The sequence below is a fragment of the Carassius carassius genome, chromosome 38, assembly GCF_963082965.1.
Source record: "Carassius carassius chromosome 38, fCarCar2.1, whole genome shotgun sequence".
Lineage (NCBI taxonomy): Eukaryota > Metazoa > Chordata > Actinopteri > Cypriniformes > Cyprinidae > Carassius > Carassius carassius.
Window position 1 is genome coordinate 28,658,700 of NC_081792.1, and position 22,146 is coordinate 28,680,845.

The 22,146-nt window shown below is 33.5% G+C and overlaps 1 protein-coding gene across 1 annotated transcript; it reads left to right on the plus strand.

Moving 5' to 3' along the window:
• The first annotated feature begins 349 nt into the window (after positions 1-349).
• LOC132119124 (inhibin beta B chain-like) lies at positions 350-8,269 on the plus strand. Its single transcript, XM_059528870.1, has 2 exons — positions 350-839; positions 6,883-8,269. The coding sequence occupies exons 1-2, from the start codon at positions 455-457 to the stop codon at positions 7,656-7,658; spliced, it is 1,161 nt and encodes a 386-aa protein (XP_059384853.1). The 5' UTR covers positions 350-454; the 3' UTR covers positions 7,659-8,269.
• The last annotated feature ends 13,877 nt before the right edge of the window (positions 8,270-22,146 follow it).

Here is a 22,146-nt window from a genome sequence, read left to right on the forward strand (position 1 = left end):
CCGGGACAAATCATAACAGCTCCTTTGTTTAGTCTGTGGGCTTTTACACGCGTAATGCTGATATACTTCCAGCCATGACGCACCAGACGCGTGCGTAAAAGTGCCATTTGAGGCTCAACGTGGACAGATATCAAGCGCTCTGGTTAGGCTACTTTATTATTATCACATCATATTTTTTATCCACTCGGATGGTGTGACGAGCCGTGCTCACCGTGAAATCGATCCGAATTGTGTTGGAATCATCGCGGAGTTAACCAAAGACAAGAATCAACCACAGGAGCATATTCCAGAATCCAGACGTTTAAAGGATTTACTGCCTTTGCGTTAAATTCGGTCGGGACAAGTGGATATTACAGTTATTTCACTTTTTAAGTCTCACTTTTTGGGATAAAAGGAGGCTCCATCAATCCAGCTCTCGTGTCCGCTCGGAAACTGCTGTTTATTATCACGGAAGATGAAAAGCTTGATATTCGAAGTGCTTTGTTTTGTGTCCTTCCTCATCTCCATCCGTTGCACACCGGCACCGGGCACCGAACCCCCGAGGATCAGCCCGAGCTGCGCGTCCTGCGGGCTCAGCCAGACGGATGGAGACACACGGGTTGACGTGGATCTGCTGGATGCGGTGAAGAGACACATTCTGAGCCGGTTACAGATGCGGGACAGACCCAACATCACACACCCAATCCCGAAGGCGGCGATGGTGACCGCGCTCAAGAAGCTCCACGCCGGGAAGGTGCGCGAGGACGGGAGGGTGGAGATCCCGAACCTGGACGGACACGCAGCGTCCATGAACGAGGTGGAGGAGGAGACCTCGGAGATCATCAGCTTCGCCGAGACAGGTGTGTATGCGGCGGCCATGCGCGCGTCCGAGCGCGCTGCGCGGTTACGCGCGGTCACTGTAATGATTCGCGACACTGTAGAGACGTTTTATAAGGGTGGGTTTAAGCTCAAACCTTAGGATCAAATTATTTAACTTTTCCACGCTCCAGGAAAAAAATACACAGTTCATTTAAAAGGCTTAATGAATATAGCGGGGCATGTTGTCACAATGTGAATCTGCTATAATAGGCGACTGGTAAAACTACAGCGAAGAACGAAACAATGAATAAAAGAGCGCAAAGCATCTAGAAGCATTCAACTATTTCCAAGCTAAAACGTAATTAATAAACGTATTATAATTACAACATGTGTGACAACTTGCCCCGGCCTAGCACCTTTGAAAAATAGCCTACACTGTAAGAGCACGGCTTTATCTTTTCAGTAAAAAATATAAACATCATCATATATATATATATATATATATATATATATATATATATATATATATATATATATATATAGTGATTCTTCTATTAATAGAAAAACATTTGCATCAGTTTAGAAGCAAAAAAAAAAAACCAACTGAAAGAGAAAATGATGTTGTTCCTGACATACTGTACATCTCTAATGATTTGATCTTTTTGAATGGCACAGAGCATCCACAATCCTTTTAAAGAATCAAACTAAAGCCACTTGTTTATAAATCAACAAAAGAGTTGTAGAATCTGCTCTCATCTGATCAGAATGCATCATCGATCTATTATCTGACAGCACTGAACCATGAGAACAGACACAGCTGCTATTACTATCCAAATGGCAGAGTGCAATGTTTCTAATCTCAATCTAGGTACTAATACTGATCTGATGAATGAATCGGGTGAGAAACAGGACTGAGAATCAATCACAGTGAGATAAATGTTGTTAAAGGAACAGTTGCCCAAAAAATGAACATTTGCTGTAATGTGTTCACCCTCAGGCCATTGAAGATGCAGATGAGTTTGTTTCTTCATCATATTTGAAATGTAGAATTGCATCACTTGCTCAGCAGCGAATGGGTGCCGTCAGAATGAGAGTCCAAACAGCTGATAAAAACATCACAATAATCCACTGAACTCCAGTCCATCAGTTAACATCTGGAGAAAAGCTGCATTTTTCACACTCATTTTTTGGCTTCATTAGACATTAACTAATGAACTGGAGTGTTGTGAATTATTGTGATGTTTTTATCAGCTGTTTGGACTCTCGTTCTGACGGCACCCATTCACTGCAGAGCATCCACTGATGCAATGCTACATTTCTCCAAATCTGATGAAGAAACAAACTCTAAATCTTGGAGCACATTTAACCAAATTATCATTTTTGGTTAAAATATTACTTTAAAGTTACTGGATTGCAGCTGAACAAACAACCTGCCATAGTGCGTTATGATCATATTTCAGGGCACGTCTTTTACATTTACATTTATGCATTTAGCAGACGCTTTTATCCAAAGCGACTTACAGTGCATTCAGGCTATACATTTTTTACTTAACAAAGACAAAAGATGTTTGTCTTCTTAATGTTTCATCAAAATGAAAAGTCTTTTCTTTGCAGTTGACGTCAAATAGCTAGTAATCTAATATCAGTTAATGCAATAAAGGTTGCATAAATAAAATCAAATAATGATATTTTTCCATACAGAAAAGTCAGGATTGGGATACATAAAGCTGCTTTAGAGAGAAAACTTGACCTTTAGCAACAAAAATCCTCCTCAGAAGTGTTGTGAGTACTTCCAGAATCAATTCCCACTGGAAACAATCACATCCCGTGCTGCATTTTCCTTCTTGAATATCCTGTTACATTCAAAAATCTCTCACATTATGCAAGTAAAATGGGATGCAAAGAGCGTTTCATGTTGACTTCACGAGCAGAATTGAGTTTTTTCAGTTTTAGCTTTTCAGTGTATTGTATTTGCTAAACAAATTGAGCAGCATGCAGCAAGAGTTCAAGGTTAAAATAACTTCTGATGCAAAGAGCTCACGCTTGCACTCAAAAACAATAAATGAATCTTTTCGTAGTAAAGCATATCTTTATAGATGTCACAGCATGCAGGATTGAATCGTACCAACGCACCGCGGGTCCGGTCGCAAACGCTGGCACGTGAAGTCCAAAAGATTTCAAGCACCATAATGTGATGCATTTAAGAAAGAAACAGACATAAACTTAAAAAAAGAGAGTGCTTTAAAACATGATTTCATTTACTGACAAGACTGACAAAGTCAACTGAAAACTGAGGTCGTTTTAGAGGCTTATATTATAATATATATTATATTCTGATGAACTATTATAAAGATTTGATTTTTTTAAATATCATGCACTGATGAATAATTCATAATAATAATAAAAATAAAAATAACTTTCACTAAATATTGTGATGCATAATGCTCATTTAATGCTTCATATATTAAAATATAGAAAAATTAAAAACAATATAAATAAACAAAAATAAAAATTAAATAAAAAATAAAAATTAAACAAGAGGCAATTAATAATAATAATAATAATAATAGAAATAAAGAAAAAATTAAAACAATAAAAATAAACAAAAATGAAAATTAAATGAAAAATGAAAATTAAACAAGAGGCAAGTAATAATAATAATAATAATAATAATAATAATAGTAAAATGCAGCTCAAAGAGCTTCATGGGTCAGAATATAAAAAGTAGAAAAATTATTACATTTATAAAAGGTTGCAATTTAGTAAATAATGAATAGGTAGTAAATCAAAATATTTAAAGCAAAAACAAAATAAATAAAAAAGGAAGATAAAAAAAGAAGGAAATAATAATAAATACAATAGCAAAACATTATTTTAATATATACAAAAATAGTAGTTTTAGTGGAAAAATATGAAACACAAAATAAATAAAAATGTCTTTAGAGATTTAAATATCATGTTCTAAAACTAAACTATAAATATAAATTGCATGTCTAAATTTAAAACTTTATATTTGCATGTATTTGCGATATTGAATAAATGCAGAGTAGCAGCTCAGAGAGCAGTTTTAAGGTAAAGTTGAACATGTTGGGACTGTGTGAAATCTCATTAGGATGCGGGGTGACCTCAGGACACGGAGCTCTGGAAGACGTCCAGGATCTTCTCGAGGATCTCGTTTTCTTTAAGATTGATGCTGCCCTGCGCTGGCCGAGGCCAAGTCAGTCCCTTGAGGTTTCTGTGACATCTTAACGGTGTGTGGAGACTCGGGTGAGGACGGCTGCCAAGAAGGAGGATGTCAGTTAAAGCCAGTGATGAATGCTCTCTGTGCTTTGCAAAAGGCCTGAATCGAAGCCGTCTAACCTGTAATCATGTGTCGAATCACATCACCGCTCGTTTTTAGCTGCGCTTTTATGCTTTGATTGTAATAAAATAAAATCTTGACTTGGTAACTGAGTTAATTTTATATTGAAGGAATAATAACAATAAAATTTATTTAAATTATTAAAAAAATTCTAAAATTAAAACCAAAATAAAATTAAATATAAATATAAAAGTATAATATATAATAAAATATAATAAAATATTAAATAATAATAAGATTAAACTTAACTACTTAAATGACTAAAACTGAATAAAATGTAAATTAAAACTATTTTTTGCTAACCTTAGATGAAAAACATGAAAATGAAGAAATGTCCTGAAATAAGTTTAAACCGAATTACTAAAATGACTAAAACTATTTTTTTTTTTTGTATTAATTGAAATAAAGTTTATATAAAATCGAATCGAATAAAATAAAATATTAGAAAAACTATTGGATGGGAAAAAAATGTTAAAATTGAATTACTTAAATTAAAACTTAAATAAAAGTAAATTAATTTTTGAAATAAAGTTGATATAAAATAAAATATATAATAAAATATTAGATGAAAACCTTAAACAAATATAAAGAAATGTTGTCTTGCCTACTAACTGAAATGAAACATTTTACATTTAAATATTAAAATTACTAAAACTGAAATGAAAGCAAATGAAGAATCTATACAGAAATCTATGTATAAGTAATGCAAAATATTAATAGATACTATAATATATAAATAGAACTTCTAAGTTCTAAGCGATCACAATTTTCACCTGCCAGATGCTGAATCATCCACAGAAAAGAACCAGGATGTAAAAGACTCTCAGGATAGCAAGCAACCAACCAAAGTCTCCTAGAATCTGCTGCATAGGAAAATATTAAAAACATTCAAACTTTAGCAAATCTGTCAGCATCATGCTGTTTACACACACAGTGCATTATATTCTATTAATTCTACTTGCTTGCTAGGATTTCTAGTGGCAATTGGATCAGCATAGATTTATTAAATGTGCCAGACACACCTTCATTAGTTACATCTTTATAATAGGATCATCTATATTCAGATATAAATACAATGGATATGATATTTCTAACCATTGATCGGGCGTTAAAGGGATATTTCACTCAGAAATGAAACAACGATGTCTATTTCTAGTATTATTTTTTGAATTATATATAACTATTAGTATTTATTATTATACAATACACTAGTATTATATATATATATATATATTAGTAGTATTTTTGCTAAATCTATGCTAGGTTTATAAGATAAAATGGATGAATGTGTATTAAAGGGATATTTCACTCAAAAATAAATAATATTGTGGTTCTAAGGAAGAAAATATTATATATATATTAGAAGATACATTAGTATTATGTATATATTAGTTGTATTTATGCTTATTCTATTAAATTTATTAATAGAAAATTTGAATTTAATTTATTCTGAATTTAAGTTTAATTTAAGGTTCAATAAAACAAAATGGGTGAAGCTCATGAAACCATCCAAGAACATGTCCGGGTTAAATTAGAATTATTTTATTTTGCACAAAGATCTGTTCTGTTTAGCACAAAATTAGGCTTATTTATAGAAATAATAAACTTTTTTTTTTTATATAAATAAACTTTTTTTTTCATGACAATTAAGCACATTTCTCACCATTTGAATATAATGTAAGTAAATGCAAATGTGGAATTATATAATAATAATATATAAATAAATATATATATATATATATATATATATATATATATATATATATATTATATATATATATATATATTTAAATTGTAAAGTATAATTTATGCTGAATTTGATTCTAATCCAAGGTTAAATAAAATAAGATGGGTAAATCTAATGAAAATAGAAATGATATGCACAAAATGAAGCATATTTACATATAATTTTAATGAAAATTAAGCACATGTATCCCCCATTCTCATTACTGTAATGTGAACATATAAAATCTAATTTATGCTAAATTAAATTTAAGGTTTAATAAAATAATATGGGTGAATCTCATGAAATCTTCCAATAACAAGGTCACACTTTACCCTAAAATCTGAAGAAAAAAAAAAATTATATTTGGCGAGAAAAGCTTGTTTATAAGACATAAAAGATCTATTTATTGTGACATTATTTCTATGACAATTAAGCATATTTCTCCCCATTCTCATTACTGTAATGTGACTATATGAAATAATAAATAGAATCAGTATTTTAAAATATATTATATATCTGTGTTATTTATAGTAGTAGTATTTTTGTTCTGCCGAATTCTTTATAAAATAAAGTGGTTAATTAACATAAAACTTCCAAGAACATGTCCAGGTCATATTTTATCCTAAAATAAGAAATTATATTTTCCACAAAATGAAACCTATTTACAAAAAAAAGAAAAAAAAAAAAAAGATGAACCCCCGGTTTCACAGACAAGGCTTAAGCCTAGTCCTAGACTAAAATGCAAGTCTGAGTTGTTTCAAATGAAAGAAACTTGTACTGATTGATCTTAAAATATATCAGTGCCTTTGTTTTGTCTCAAGATGCACACCAGTAATGTTTTTTTATAAGGCATGTTTATAAAAATTACTTAAATGTCCTAATTGAACTATGGCCTAATCCTGGTTTAGGCTAAGCCCTGTCTATGAAACCAGGCCTTAGTATACAAAAAAAAGCAAAAAAAGCTGTCTTTATTTTCTCTCTTTTCTTGATCCCACAGGCGAGTCGCTGACCTCCAAAACCAGCCTGTTTTTCGTGATCTCCAATGAGGGCAACCAGAAACTATACGTGTCCCAGGCCAGTCTGTGGTTATACTTCAAGCTTCTGCCTAACGTTTTGGAGAAAGGCTCCAGAAGGAAGGTCACAGTGAAGGTTAACGCGCAGGAACCGGGTTTCGGGAGCAAGTGGAACTTGGTGGAGAAGCGTGTGGATCTCAAACGCAGCGGATGGCACACTTTTCCATTGACGGACACCGTGCAAATGGTTTTCGCCAAAGGTGATCGCCGGCAGAACCTGGACGTACGGTGTGAAGTGTGCGAAAAGATGGGCGTTGTGCCTGTTTTGGTAAACACTGGCGACGAATCCCATCGTCCATTCCTTGTGGTCCAAGCTCGAGCGGCTGACAACAAACACCGCATTCGCAAACGAGGTCTTGAATGCGATGGAAGCAGCAGCTTGTGTTGCCGTCAACAGTTTTACATCGACTTCCGCCTCATCGGCTGGAACGATTGGATCATTGCCCCGTCAGGGTACTTTGGGAATTATTGCGAAGGGAACTGTCCGGCGTACATGGCCGGGGTTCCCGGATCGGCTTCGTCTTTCCACACGGCCGTCGTGAACCAATACCGAATGCGAGGAATGAGTCCGGGATCCATGAACTCCTGCTGCATCCCGACCAAACTGAGCCCCATGTCCATGCTGTACTTCGACGACGAATACAACATCGTGAAACGGGACGTGCCCAACATGATCGTCAAAGAGTGCGGCTGCGCTTAAGACTTCCAAATATCATAGTAATTGAAACTAATATTTAAGACTCGCCCATGCTCAAAAATCTTTCCACGCAATCTTTGTAAATATATTTATGTTCTTTAATCATTGAGCAATTCCTGTCAACAGGTTTGTACGTTACTGTCACGTCAAAAAGATGGGATTGGTTTTATCTATCTCTACACTTTTAAAAGACAAAGGTTCTTTATTGGCATCAATGGTACCGTGAAGATCATCCATTAGACAAAAAAAGTTATTTAGATTATTAAAATGTTCTTTACTCTAAGAAAAACTTTCTTTTGAAAGGACAGTTCACCCAAAAATTTAAAGCTGTTAATTTACTCACCCTCAGGTCATCTAGATGTAGGTGATATTTTTCTTCAGTAGAGCATTTAAGAAAATATTTAGCTGAAGCCGTGCTCTTTTGTGCATGTTAGCAAATGCACATTTTGAAGTATTTAAAAAAGCATGTACAGACAATACCAGTCACTCCTGGCGATATATTGAGGTCTTAAGAAGTGAAACAATCGGTCTGTGCAAGAAACCTGTCATTATTTACAACATTTTGGCTCAGGTGGCAGTGACAGTCAAGCGTCTGAGAGTGAGTTTTGATTGAGTAACTGAGATCTGTTCAGCTCGAGCCACTAACTGTTTCAGATGCTTTAGTCCAATTTGGTGAATTAGTTCATCAGGTTCACTAAACAAAAACCGGTTCAAAAGAATGATTCATCCATAAAAACGTTTGCTTGAGGCTCTGGATCACAGGTAACAATGTTGTAAATAATGTTCAGTTTCTTGCACAGACTGATCGTTTTGCTTCATAAGACCTCAATATATCATCATGAGCCATGGGGATTAATTTTGCGTTCCTCAATATGATCTTTTGCAGAAAGTAAATGATATGAATTACCAAAAAGCACGATTTCAGCTAAAATCTTATTTAATGTTCTACTCAAGAAAAAAAAAACATCACATACATCTAGGATGACCTGAGGGTGCGTAAATAAGCAGCACATTTACATTTTTGGGGAACTGTCCCTTTAAGAACTGTTGACTGAAAGATTTTTGGGGGTTACCAAAAATGGTTCTTTAATGGCAGCATTAACAAAATCCCCCTTTGAAACCTTTATTTTAAAGAGTGTAGTTTTGTTCTTCTCTTTAAAAACAGAAAAATGAGAGGTGATCTTCTCAAAAGACTTATCAAATCAAATCTTTGTACTTTCCTGAAAAGCACTGACCATCTTCTCAAATCAACGCCAGCACTTCCCACATAGAGTCCACTGAGTGACAACCAATCCATTCAAGAGCATCAGTCTTCAATGTATATCTGTAAAGAGCAACAACAATCTTTGGGTTTCTCGACAGACATGAGGTCCATTCCTAAATCACAAGGCTGGTCTTGTAATGTCTGGGTTGTGATTATTTGTGCAACAAGCTGAAAACACGCTTTTGAAACACAAGTGACTCCAGAGACTCTTCAGCTACGTCATGGTGCAGCATAGCACTTTAAAAAAAAAAATACAGTAAATAAACAATAGAAAGCACTTGCAGATTTAAAAATGCTTTCGAAGGTACCAAGCGATGCGCCTCGTTCATGATTCCTCTCAAATAAGTGCCGCAAAAGCTATGCAATGTATAATAGTGACCTACACCGAATGACCCACTTGTTATGAACTGTTTTCAATACTTGAAATAGAAACTTTCGCTTCCTACTCTGAGCGGATGCATGTTACAATGTTTGCACTGAAGTTGCATTGTTAGTATAGAAAAAACCTGCCATTGAAAAAAAAGAAAAGTTATTTTTATAGACGCAACTGAATTCTGTTCAAATGTATTATACTGAATTATGGAACCAAAGAGGCCAATATTTTAGCTATTGTAAGGTGGCGTGGCCATGGGATGCTTTTGTAAAATACTTTTTAAATGTGCAAGAGGCCTAAAAGATGTATCAGGGTACAATAGAATCAATTCCATTTTCAAGTTGTTGTTTTGTACAGTAGATAAATGGAACATTTCATATTTTTCCATCAACTTATTTTTTTTTCCATTTATCCAGTTTTCTATTTAATACTTTTAGAATCTATTCACGAATCATTTAGAGTCAAATACATGCCATCTCTGTACAGCTTATGTAAGAAAAAAATGCTTATTTTGTTCTTTGTAACGGTTTTGAAATAAATTTCTTATTCTGCATCAAGATCGACTTGTGTTACATTTGTGTTCACGTTTATGCATTTGGCAGATGTTTTTATACATTGCATTCAAGGTATGCACTTTATCCGTTCATGCATTTTCTGGGAATCGAACCCATGACCTTGGCGGTGCTAGAGCCAATATTGTGGGTTTGATTCCCAGGAAATGCTTGAGCTGTTAGATTTTGTTCTCTGGAACACATGGGATGGAAACTGTTCTATATTTGCAAATGTTTCATGCAATAACTTAAAATCAATCCCATGATCCTGGCGTTATTTGCTCCAAGTTCGGGAGTTCGATTCTCAGGAAATGCATGAGCTGTTGTGTTAGATTTTGTTCTCTTAAACACATGGGATGGAAATGGTGCTTCATTCAGAAATGTTTTATGCAATATTCACAATTTTCACACATTTTCTGAGAATCAAACCACTGACCTCGCTTTTACTAGCACCATAGTCATGGGTTCGATTCCAAGGGAATGCATGAACTGTTGTGTTAGTATTTCTTTTAAAAATACTGTATTGTAGTATCTATGTTTGCATCTACTTATTCTATGCACATTTTGGTATATTGCATGAAAAACACTGGATAGAAACGGCAAGATGTGCATAAAACCTTACAATGTGCATTAAAAAAATACATTTTTTATTAGCCTAGAAAACTACAATGGAAACATTTACTGTTCCCAGATGCAAAAAACTCATGCGGTTGGGTAACTGGATTAACCAGCATTGCATGCAGTCTGAAATATTGTTTTAGTCATTCTGCAATGCCTGAACCAAAGTCTGTCATCAAAATGGTATAATTACATCCCAGAACAGTTTCAAACAATTGTGTTCTCAAACATCAGGCTGCAAGACAGCATTTGTTCTTGCATTTCATCTGAATTAAGTAGTTTAAATAAAAAAAGAGGCACACACTTCAAATACGCAGTTATTTGCGATAAAATTGCAAATATAAATAATTTAAACTTTGGTTACAATTATTTATGAAAAGAAAAAATGCATTATATAGTACATTATGAATACACAATGCCAAATAATTTTTTCCACCATTTCCAGATCCTCTATCAAGTTCCAAAAAGGAGAAAGCAACAGCAACAACAACATAAAAGCATCATAAAAATAAGTATAGTACTTGTGCACTAAGTCTTCTGAGGTTGTAAAATCATCTGAAAATCTTCCAGTCAGCTGTTAATCTCTAATCTGTGTTGCATCAAATCTGACATCAATGCTGTTTGTTTGTGAGACTCAATGTTTGTTGTCTCTGTTGTCACAACTTTACTTCTGACACCATATTTTGTGAGTTGCAATATAGTGCACAAGTCATATGGACTATTTTGTTGCATTTTCCTGTTTGTTTGTTTTTTGGACAAGCTTAAGGAAGTAAATTACAAACTGTCTTTTCATGACAGTGTCATGTCATGACAGATTTTCTACTGGAGCCCAAACTGAATGCCACTTACTATGTCACTTTAAAGCTCTGAACAGCCCAGATCCTTCACCACTGCAATTACAGCATACGTGCACATAACTGGTCTGTCATGTGTGTTTGTCAGCAGGAGCCAAATTACATGTTTTGGAAAGACACACATGACTGAGTTTTACTGTGAGGAACCAGAGGGAAATTCACATGTGATACACATTTTGACAACAGATCAGAGCTGAGAAAGCCTGAGCCTGGACATTTTAATCAACTAAACATAGAATTATTATGTTTTCAACATTGATAATAATCAGAAATGTTCCTCAAGCATGCAAATCATCATATTTTCATGATTTCTGAAGATCATGTGACACTGAAGACTGGAGGAATGATGCTGAAAATACAGCGGAGCATCACAGAAATAAATTACACTTTAACAGAGATTCAAATATAAAACAGTATTATTATATTGCAATAATATTTCACTATTTTTGCAGTTTTTGTTGATCATATAAATGCAGCCTTGGTGCAACAAGTGTATAAGTGATCAAAGGCCTGCTAAACTTAAGGCAGCACAGTAAGTCTCCTGAGCACAACAGAAAAGTAGACAAAGTTTGACAATGCTGTACAAAATAACACAGCAGTTTTCCTCCAAAGGCTGAGCTGAACTTTATTTTACAGGCTTGTAGGGTTTATTTCCAGCGTCAAAAAGAAAAACAGTGTTGAAAGGATAATTTGAGTGCAAAACCAAACCAAATATGGTGAGCGATCTGGATTGAAGTTCCTCAAGCCCGGGCATCTACAGTAACGACTGTAAAACAATTAATTAACGTCACCTCAATAGATGCAGAACTGTTAGACATTGCAATCCTGCTGCTAATAAATGTCTCTGGTGTGTCTTAGGCCACATACAGTTTGTTTGTCATCAGGCGACTGTAAAAGACTCCAGAATTTTTCATCCTGGTGAGTTTGTGGAAGGGAATTTCTGGAATGTTCCACTTCACTAATCAAAATATGTTGATTGGAGATATTTTTACCCACCGGATCCAGGAGACACTAATACTGAAAAAGGCCTGATTCCAGCTCGAGCAGGTCTCAGTGCTCCCTCTGGGCTTCTTCGCCCGAAAACGGGCAAAAACTTGAACGTTTTGAAATGTTTAATTTTTTTGCTTCATCGGATGGGTATGAAACTTGGTGACTTTTGTTGTATTACCTATATGAACACACAAAAAAATCAAGGAGATGATTCTGATATGTTAAAGGGTCGTAAAAAAAAAAGTCACACTTAGCTTCCTCCCGCCCGAAAACGGGCGACATAGGAAATGAATGGGAAATATGAAAAAATAGGAAAACTCAGAGAAACTTTTGGTGGTACAAGCTACAGATCAGCAACTGTGCTGAAAAAAGTGTACAGCAATGAAGGGGTGACACTCTAGAACATCAAGAGTGCAAATAAGACCCCCCCCCCACACACACACACGCACACAAACACACACACACATACACAGATAAACTGGCGACTGCAACAGCAAATTTGTAGAATATTCCACATAAAATCAATAAATGAAAAAAAAAACTTGCAAAAAAATGCACACACACAGAGAGAGAGAGAGAGAGAGAGAGAGAGAGAGAGAGAGAGAGAGAGAGAGAGAGAGAAAGAGAGAGAAAGAGAGAGACTGGTAAGACTGCAACAGCAAATTTTGAGAATATGCAAAAATAAATAAATAAAAAATACAAAAAGAGACTCTCGCTCAAATGCAACACACACACACACACACACACACACACACACACACACACACACACACACACACATTGTGTTCCCTTTCTAACCAAATGCTATAGTTTGATTGTAATCATAATGCAAAACCTGATACTTATCTAAACATTTTTGTTAAGAAAATAAAGTAATCATCTTTTAGAATATCTAAATGTATATCTAAATAAAAAAACGAATAAGATAGAGAAATCATGTCTAAAACAACAAAAGGAATCAAAAAGCCTTTCTATATAGGATATATAGGAAGCTATAGACAGCCTACAGGCTGGTACAGGACATTACACAAAAGTGGCTATTTTTTAAAGCCACTAGATGAAGTTCTTCTCCTGGAACATTTTTTTTTTAGGCTGGCACTCTATTTTGATGTGAAATGCTGCATTTATTGAATTTTTTTTTTTTAAATAAATATAAAATAAAAAATGATATATTAATTCTAATGGAAAAAATAGCTCATAAAAATTATATAATTAATGCAAAGTATCATAAAAAAATCTAAAAATTCTAAATAATAATCAGAAAACATTATAGAACAAAAATATATTTGATTGGTTATTCTGGGAAAAAGTAAAGTACAATTTTAAGGCTTCGCCCGTTTTCGGGCGGGAGGAAGCTAAGTGTGACCCATTTACGAAGAAGCCCAGAGGGTTAAAGGACTAGTTAACACCAAAATCAACACACTCTCCTTCAAACCGTCCCAAACCCGTATGACTTACTTTATTCTGCAAAACACAGAATGAGATGTTAGGCAGAAAGTTGCTGTTTATATATATATGTAAAAAAATATACAATGATCGGGGTCTCGATACTCTAAAAACAGAAATCTTACAAGCATCATACCATTTATGTGCAAGAGCCCAAGGCACTATAAAAGATTGCAAGGAAAAGATTTACATCATAGTTATTTACTGACAAACTTACACTCTCAAATCTCATTTGCATTATATAAAATATTATGCATCAGAATGGTAGATTAATACTTAAATATTAATCTAAATCATTATATTAGTATATTTATAAACTTTTATAACATTTATTAATATTTTGCATTAGCATTTAATTTAATGGTTTTCATTCAAATTTTTGTAAAGGTTTTATTTTAAAAGTTTATTACTTTTAGTTTATTTTCATTTTAAATTATAGTATTTAAACTTATTTTAGATAGTTGCAAATGCAAAAAATTAGTTAAAGCTTAAGTTTTCCCATCTCATGTGCATAATATTAATTAGCTTTAATTGTTGTATTTAAAAATATTTCAGCCAATGCAACAATTCTTAAGTTATGTTTTTTCCATCTAATACTTACAGTATATATGCATTAGCTTTTATTTAAATATTTTTGGTTTCATTTTTAATTTTATGTGGTGCTTTTGTCATATTTACATTTTAAAAATATTTTACATTTATTTTCATTTTAGTTTTACCTGCTGTAGTCAATTTTAGTGTTTACAATTATTTCATCTAGTTTCCAATGCAACAATTCAAATTTTTGTTTAAGTTTTCCCATCTAATATTTATATTATGAATTAGCAGTTATTTGTATATTTTTCAGTTTTCATTTAAATTTAGTCATTTTTATAAGTATATATATATATATTAGTTTATATATATATATTAGTTTAACCATTTTATATGGATTAGATTCAGTTTTTATATTTTCAGTTTTTTACTTTAATTTTTGTTGCATTTTTTGTCATTTTATGATGTGCATTTGTCATTTTTTATTTTGATATGTTGCATTTATCTTAATCAGTCTTAGTATAATTTAAGTATTTAATTTAATTCCATTTTCTAATACAATAATTATAATCTTTGACAAGTTTAAGTTTTAAGTATTTATAATATAATTCAGCTTTATTTCAATTGGCAAAAATTATTTATGATAGTTTTAGTTAACAATTATATCATCGCTCCTCGTCAGATATGACTTGCAACACAGTTCTCTGCACTAATAGTGCGTTTTTGTACTTTTTAGACCAAAAAAACAAATAAAAATCAGTTCCATCATTTTTCATGATGCCTTCAAAAAGCCTCGTAATATCAATTACAGATGGAAAAACGTTAGTATCACCATTTTTTTTTTAGCTTGCGGTCATTTCCTGAATGGGCATTCGCACGAAAACTACATACTGCCTTTCAGGGTCAAGATGAAACTAACATCTCAACCCGCGATTTACAGATATTGCAGGACAAAGACAAGCTCTTTGTGTCTCTCTTTTCAATATCAGGTGCATTTCGGCGGGCCCGAAGCTTGTCTCTTTATCCCGAGGGAAAGAATAAAGACAGATTTCTTTGGAAATGACAGCGGTTTTATGAAGGGACACAAAAGATGGACTTGGCATATCATTCCACTTAATCCCATAGAAGAGGGACTCGGGCTCTATTCAAGTCTTGTCACTTTAGTGTTGGGATACTATCAAGCTGAACAAGTGGATTTCCTATAGAGGCCGAAGCAGGGCCCCTCATTGTCATAACCGCTGGTGGGGCCCCATCGCCGATCCATATGTCAGCTCTTCCTGTTTGATCTACTCAACAAACTTAAGATTTCAGTATAATATACCATGCTATAGTGTGTAATTGGATAAGCACATTTATGCGTCTTGCCAAGCTATCCAGTTGCAGGTAAGGGAAAGTGTTTGGGAAACCTGTTTGGAAACAGTCATGAGTTGTGTTTATTACCGTTAGCATCAGCATTGTTAGAAATATTTGAACAACTGTTTCAAAAATTTGGTATAGAAACAGTTTTCACTCAGAAATTGGTAGTAAATTTCACAATTAAATGACAAAGAAACTGCAAGTAATCCGCTGCAAGTGGATTAAACATAAGATTGAAGTAGAATGACTGAAATAGTATTTTACTGTAAACATACTCCAATAATCTTCCAATAAAATGTTTAAAAGAAAGCATAGAAGGTTTTCTAGGGCTAATCAAACATGAAAAATTACAGAAAAATAATAAAATATTATATATTGTATAATTAATTTTAATATAAAATAGGTTATTCTATATAAAATATAAATACATATTAACAATATGACATATTCATAATATTTATTAAATCATTATTTCAGATATAATTTGCATAATTTTCTATTTGAAAAAAACTTTTTTTAAAGATTGATGTTTTAGTGCAAAAATATATTCATAGTTTAAAAGCAAAGAATGTTTTCTAGAGCTAATCAACATATAGAATTTCGTACAAATTCTGAAATATTACATAATTACAAAATGATATTATATATATTTTAGAAAATAAAAATATTAATAAAAATTATATTATATAATTATGTAAATATTACTAATATAATATATTAATAGTAATTTTAAAATAATTTTGCACAATCTTTGTAACTGCCCATTATAAAATAGTGTTTAAAAATTAAAGTTTTAGTGCAAATATATTTTTAAGTTTAAAAGCTAAGTAAGTTTTCAAGGGCTAATTAATGTAAATAATTATATAATAATTATATTATATTATATATATTTTTTATATAATATTAAATGACATTGCTATAAAAAATAAATAAATATATTATTTAATAAATAAAATGTATTAATGTTAATATATATATATATATATATATATATATATATATATATATATATATATATATATATATATATATATATATATATTTAAATGTATTTTATTATATATTGCATTAATCAGAATACATCATGTTCGGTCAAGTGGTCACGTACGGTCTAGCTGAAAATGTTCAAATGCTTATGAAGAAATTGCACTTTAGGTGCACTGAAGTAAGCAATTTCTGGATACGCATACCACACTCGATTAGAAATGAATGACTTCTGGTCTGTCGTTTTTCAGCGATAGTGCAAAGGCAGCTTAAGAAACACAGACCTTCTACAAGATGAAAAAAATCCAATTGACTTTCACTGAATCAACTAATTAGAAACATCTTAGTAGCTACTCAGAAGAGCTAAGTAACTGCTGTAACATCTGCATGCACAAGCACCACTCTTATTTTCTCATGTTTCAAAAAGAAGTGTTCCCTTCATGCGTCAGGGTTCAGGAACGCCTCATGACTGGAGTTTCATAGCCAGCCGTCTGGACAGGAACACGACTCGAGAGGCCGATAATGCCGGGATGAGTCACCAGACGCCAGGAAAATTAACCTGAGTAGCACTGGTCACTACAGACGAGGCCCTGACATAAACAAGCTGTCTCACAAGGGGTTAAACATGGCAACACATATCAGTCGAGGAGTGAGTGAAACACCAGCACGAGTCTCTCTACTGAACAAATCAACTAAACAAAAACACAAGCAGCATCTGAAATTGAAAAACCTGAAAAAAATACATATTTTAAAGGTGAGTCGCACTGCAGGTAAAACACATTCACTTGCAGGTGAAGAAAGGGATTAAAGTGTTTTTGAGTTGTGATTCAGTAGGTGTTGATTCAAAGAATCAACATCAAAACTGATTGAATTTGCAACACCGAGCCTGTGCTTGAACTGAATCGAAACAACATTGAACTAAACTGAGCTGAATAATGACACTCTAGTCTTCTGAATTATTCAAAACTGGGAAACTTTGCAACATTCATTTGCTTAAATATATTTTAAAAACACTGTTTCTGAAGTGAACTGAATCAAGTGACTGAACGGAGTGAACTTTATGTAACTGAAAACTGCAGGAACTATGAAACTAGCCTGCTGAATTTTTCCAAATTGTGAAACTTAGTTTGAAAATAGTTTATAAAAACTGTTTTGATTTTTGAGTTGAACTGAATCAAGTGACTGAATTGAATCAACATTAAATAAACAAAAAAATCCTCATCATTATTGATCAACTTTGCAGCACTGAGACTGTTATTAAACTGAATTGAAACAACTTTGAACTGAATTGAGCTGAAAATGAAACTATTGTCTGCTGGATTCATTTCTAAATTGAATTTTGATGCATTAACAGTTTTTGAACTGAACTGAATTAACATTAAACTGAACTGAGTTGAATAAAACTATTGTCTGCTGAATTGAATGATTCTTAATTGAATCAACATTGACACTGTTATTGAACTAAATTGAACAACACTAAACTGAAGTGAGCTGAGTAATGGTCTTCTTCAGAGCTGCTTTAGAGCTGAAATGGAATTGGTTTTAGAATTTATGAATATTGCATCATTGACTGTTATTGAGATTAATTGAATCACAAATGAATGCCTGATGAATGCATAATTGAACTTGCCAACATTGACACTGTTGAACTAAATTGAGCTAAATAATAACCTTATTGTCTACTAAACGGAATATGTTGGATAATTAATATATTTTGTAACATTAACAAGTAAAACTGAAGTCAAACTGTGATGAATGGAACTATTGTTTTCAAAGTTGTTTATAGCTCAACTTAATTTTTCATAATTGACAAACTTAGCAAAATTGATGCTGTCATTGAACTGAATTGAATCAACATGGAACTAAGTTGATCTGAAAAATGAGATTACCATCAGCTGAATTAAATGTTTACAAAATTGACACTGTTATGTTTATTAATGTGAAGTTGCTTTGAAACAATCTGTATTGTATAAAGCAATATAGAAATAAATGCGACTTGATTTATGGGGTGAACAGTGAATAATTTTTCATAAAGCATTTGAGTAACTAATCCAATCTAGAATCCATCCATCTGAAAGGACTGAGAAATAAGACGTGCAGCTTTTGGATAAAACAGACCTTGTTTGAGCTTCAGCCGAGTTTGCAAGGATTATAATCTCATAATCTTTCAAACTAAACAATAGATATCTCCATATGCTTATGTACATTTGGTTTATAAGCAAGAGGCTGCATGTGACAACTGAATTATGCTTTTGAAGGTTTTTTCTACAGGTGCTGGTCATATAATTAGAATAACAGTTGGATTATTTCACTAATTCCATTCAAAAAGTTAAACTTGTATATTATATTGATTCATTACACACAGACTGATATATTTCAAATGTTTATTTCTTTTAATTTTGATGATTATAACTGACAACTAAGGAAAACCCCAAATTCAGTATCTCAGAAAATTAGAATATTGTGAAAAGGTTCAATATTGAGCACCTGCCCCTTGTTGCCCAAAGTGCCCATTTGTCAAAGCAAATTTTCCTCAAAATTTTTTGTAATAACATGCCCTTTTGTGAATGCCTGCCCATGCCCAATCTAAATATTATTAAAATTTATTAATAAAAATTTAGCCGTAAATAAAATGACCCACATGATGACCTTTCACCTGTCGACGACGACCTCCTCCGAGCGGGACGATTCCTCTCAAGCTGCACGTGCATTTTTTAATAGCTAGAGGATATTTTCAACACCGTGGCAGCTGGTAAGTGGTGTTTCATTTTCAGAGAAGTGATTTTAATGTTTATTTACTCATTATTATTTTACAAGAACGATGTGATGGGAGAACATGCAGATATGTTGTTTATATTGCTGTGTGTAGTAACGTTAGTGTGCTGTTTGAGGGAGAAAGGTTTCACAGGCATCGAGGGGTCTGGTCTTTTTTATGTTATTTGACTAAACTAGTATTATATTACAGTACTTATTTATTTTTTAAAACAATAGTTTTTTTCTGAATTCTGAATTTTTCTCATTCTCTGAATTATCATTATAAAAATAAAAACAATTAAGAAATTAATTAAAATATAATTGTATTTAAATGTGACACAAAAAAAAAAATATATATATATATATTTTTTTTTTTTTTGACATCTGACACCTGACATCAAAGTGCAGTGTGAAGGAGATGAAGAACACTTGTAGCCTGTCATTTGTTTACATTGCAAAGGTGTTCAATTTTAGACAACAACAACTGCAACAGTAATAATAATATGAATCACTATATTCCAGTGTATCAGTTTTTTAATGTTTTGTATCAATATTTAAGGTGGACTTATTGATTAGGTGCAAGAGTAGACAGTAGTGATGGTTAAAATAATAGATTAATGCTAAAATAGTAAATTATGCCTTGTTTCTAAATGGACAGAGAGTTGAAAGTAATAGAGCTGGGGCCCATTTCACTAAGGAGGTTCAACCAACTCTGAGTTTAAACTTGAACTCTGAGTTGACTTACCATGAGATGGGGAACTCTGAGTTTTCGGTTACAGAACAGCTGAAATGAGTTGGTTTAATCAACTCTAAATTGACTGACTCTGAGTTAAGCGCGGGCACCACTACTGTAAAAAGCCAGTATTAATGGAGCGACGATATTACGATTCACCATGGCAACAGCTCCCGCCAAAAATCCATCTGCATACTCCAGACTCGATACAAATGTAATTCTTCTCAGTGTTATAATATCACAGGTGAAAACTGGCAGAACATTAGATTAATTAATTAATAGCTAATCATTGTATGGTATCTCACGGGCAAAAAAAATATATAAGATAATGTTAATAATAATATTTTAAGTGCATTTTTCTTATTTTACAAATGATCTGCCAATAGAGTAAGAAAAATGCGTCAGTGGCTATTTACACTAAGTGGAATTAACATACTTTCTTAGCGATAGATCCTATTTACAGTAGGCTAAGTGCAACTAGCTCTAGATGCTATTTACAGAAGAAAAATGTACAGTGAAAATCGTGATATATTTTATTTACCATGTAAAAGTAGCAGTTCTTTGCAACAGACTAAGTGTAAATAATAATTAGATGCTAGTTATACTTTATACTGGCAGATACATTTGCACCCATGGTTTACACACACACACACACACACACACACACACACACACACACATTTCATATAAAAATACAAATATATACATATCAATACATTTATATGCAATCATTCTAAAGCAGTGGTTCTCAATTCCAGCACATTTTGTATGCATCTCTCATCACTTCAGATGTTTGTTCAATTTGACTGTAAGTGCCCTGTGAAGTGGACAGCACAGCGCATTCTACCGTGATTCCAGTTGGAAGGGAGTATCTGTGTTCCATTCAAAGGGCATTAAAGGGCACTAGACGTGAATGTAAACTTTTTGTTTACAGAGGTATATTTTGTCACACTTCACCCTTCTCTAGTAAGTTTCATCTGCAAAAATCCGTGAACATATGTCCCGGAGTGAACGGATTTCCTGTGCTCAGGGAGTAGGGAGCAATGAACACTGTGTAGGGACACAAGTGCACCAACAGATCGTTACTGGTGGCATCAGGACAAAGGCTGTTGCTTTCATAACCGGCCGTGAGATATATTGTGCCACCAAAAGGTCCAGATGGTTTGGTGCTGCTCCTGAGGGTCCCGACCCGCTTCAGATGCTGGGTTTCCCTTGTGCTACAAAGCGGCCCCTTCCCCTCATGCATATTCATGAGGACATCTCCCTTGTTAGGAGCGACGACCACCTCCCATCATTTGAATATTCATAACAAGCCCAGCTCGTGAAAAAAGGTGATGTCTGTGTGCCTCATGAATATTCAACTGCTCAAAGGTTTAGGACTAAGAGTTTTGTGCAAACAAATTTCACGCTACATCTGCAAAGGACACACCTCCTCCAGCACAGATAACGAGGAGGATTCAGAGAGATTCGCAGCTCGTTCGGCGGCAGATGCTTCTCTATTGTTGGGTCGAGCGAAAGGATTACGAGCAGTCATAATAATGACAACAACATTTATAACACAACAGCAATCTAAAAAAGTTTCAAATCAAGCATGGCGTAATGCTTTTCAAAGTTGAAGAGCAGGAAAATGCTCACAACCTGATATTTCACTGTCAATTAAGCACTCATAAAGAGACACCCTTCTTCTTTCAGAGGAGTAGTCGCTTTCTGGAATAACGACCAATGTTTAGGTGAACAACAACAAGGGCCGATCAGATCGATATGGCAGTAGAATACAAGAATCGCAGCCGTTTTTTCTGGCAAGACCCATTAATCCTAGATCAAATGTGAACACTGGTGAAAATTGGGTCAAAAAAACAAAGGATTACTCCAAAATTATTCATCCCCTGCAGCATTTGTGGTATGCCTCTGATCTTGCCATAAGCACACCAGTGTATGCCCAAATTATCATATTTGTCTTACATTACAAATCCAAGTTTGAATTCAATGGAAACCGGAAATGAGCCATAATATCAAACAGACCTTGAGTGGATA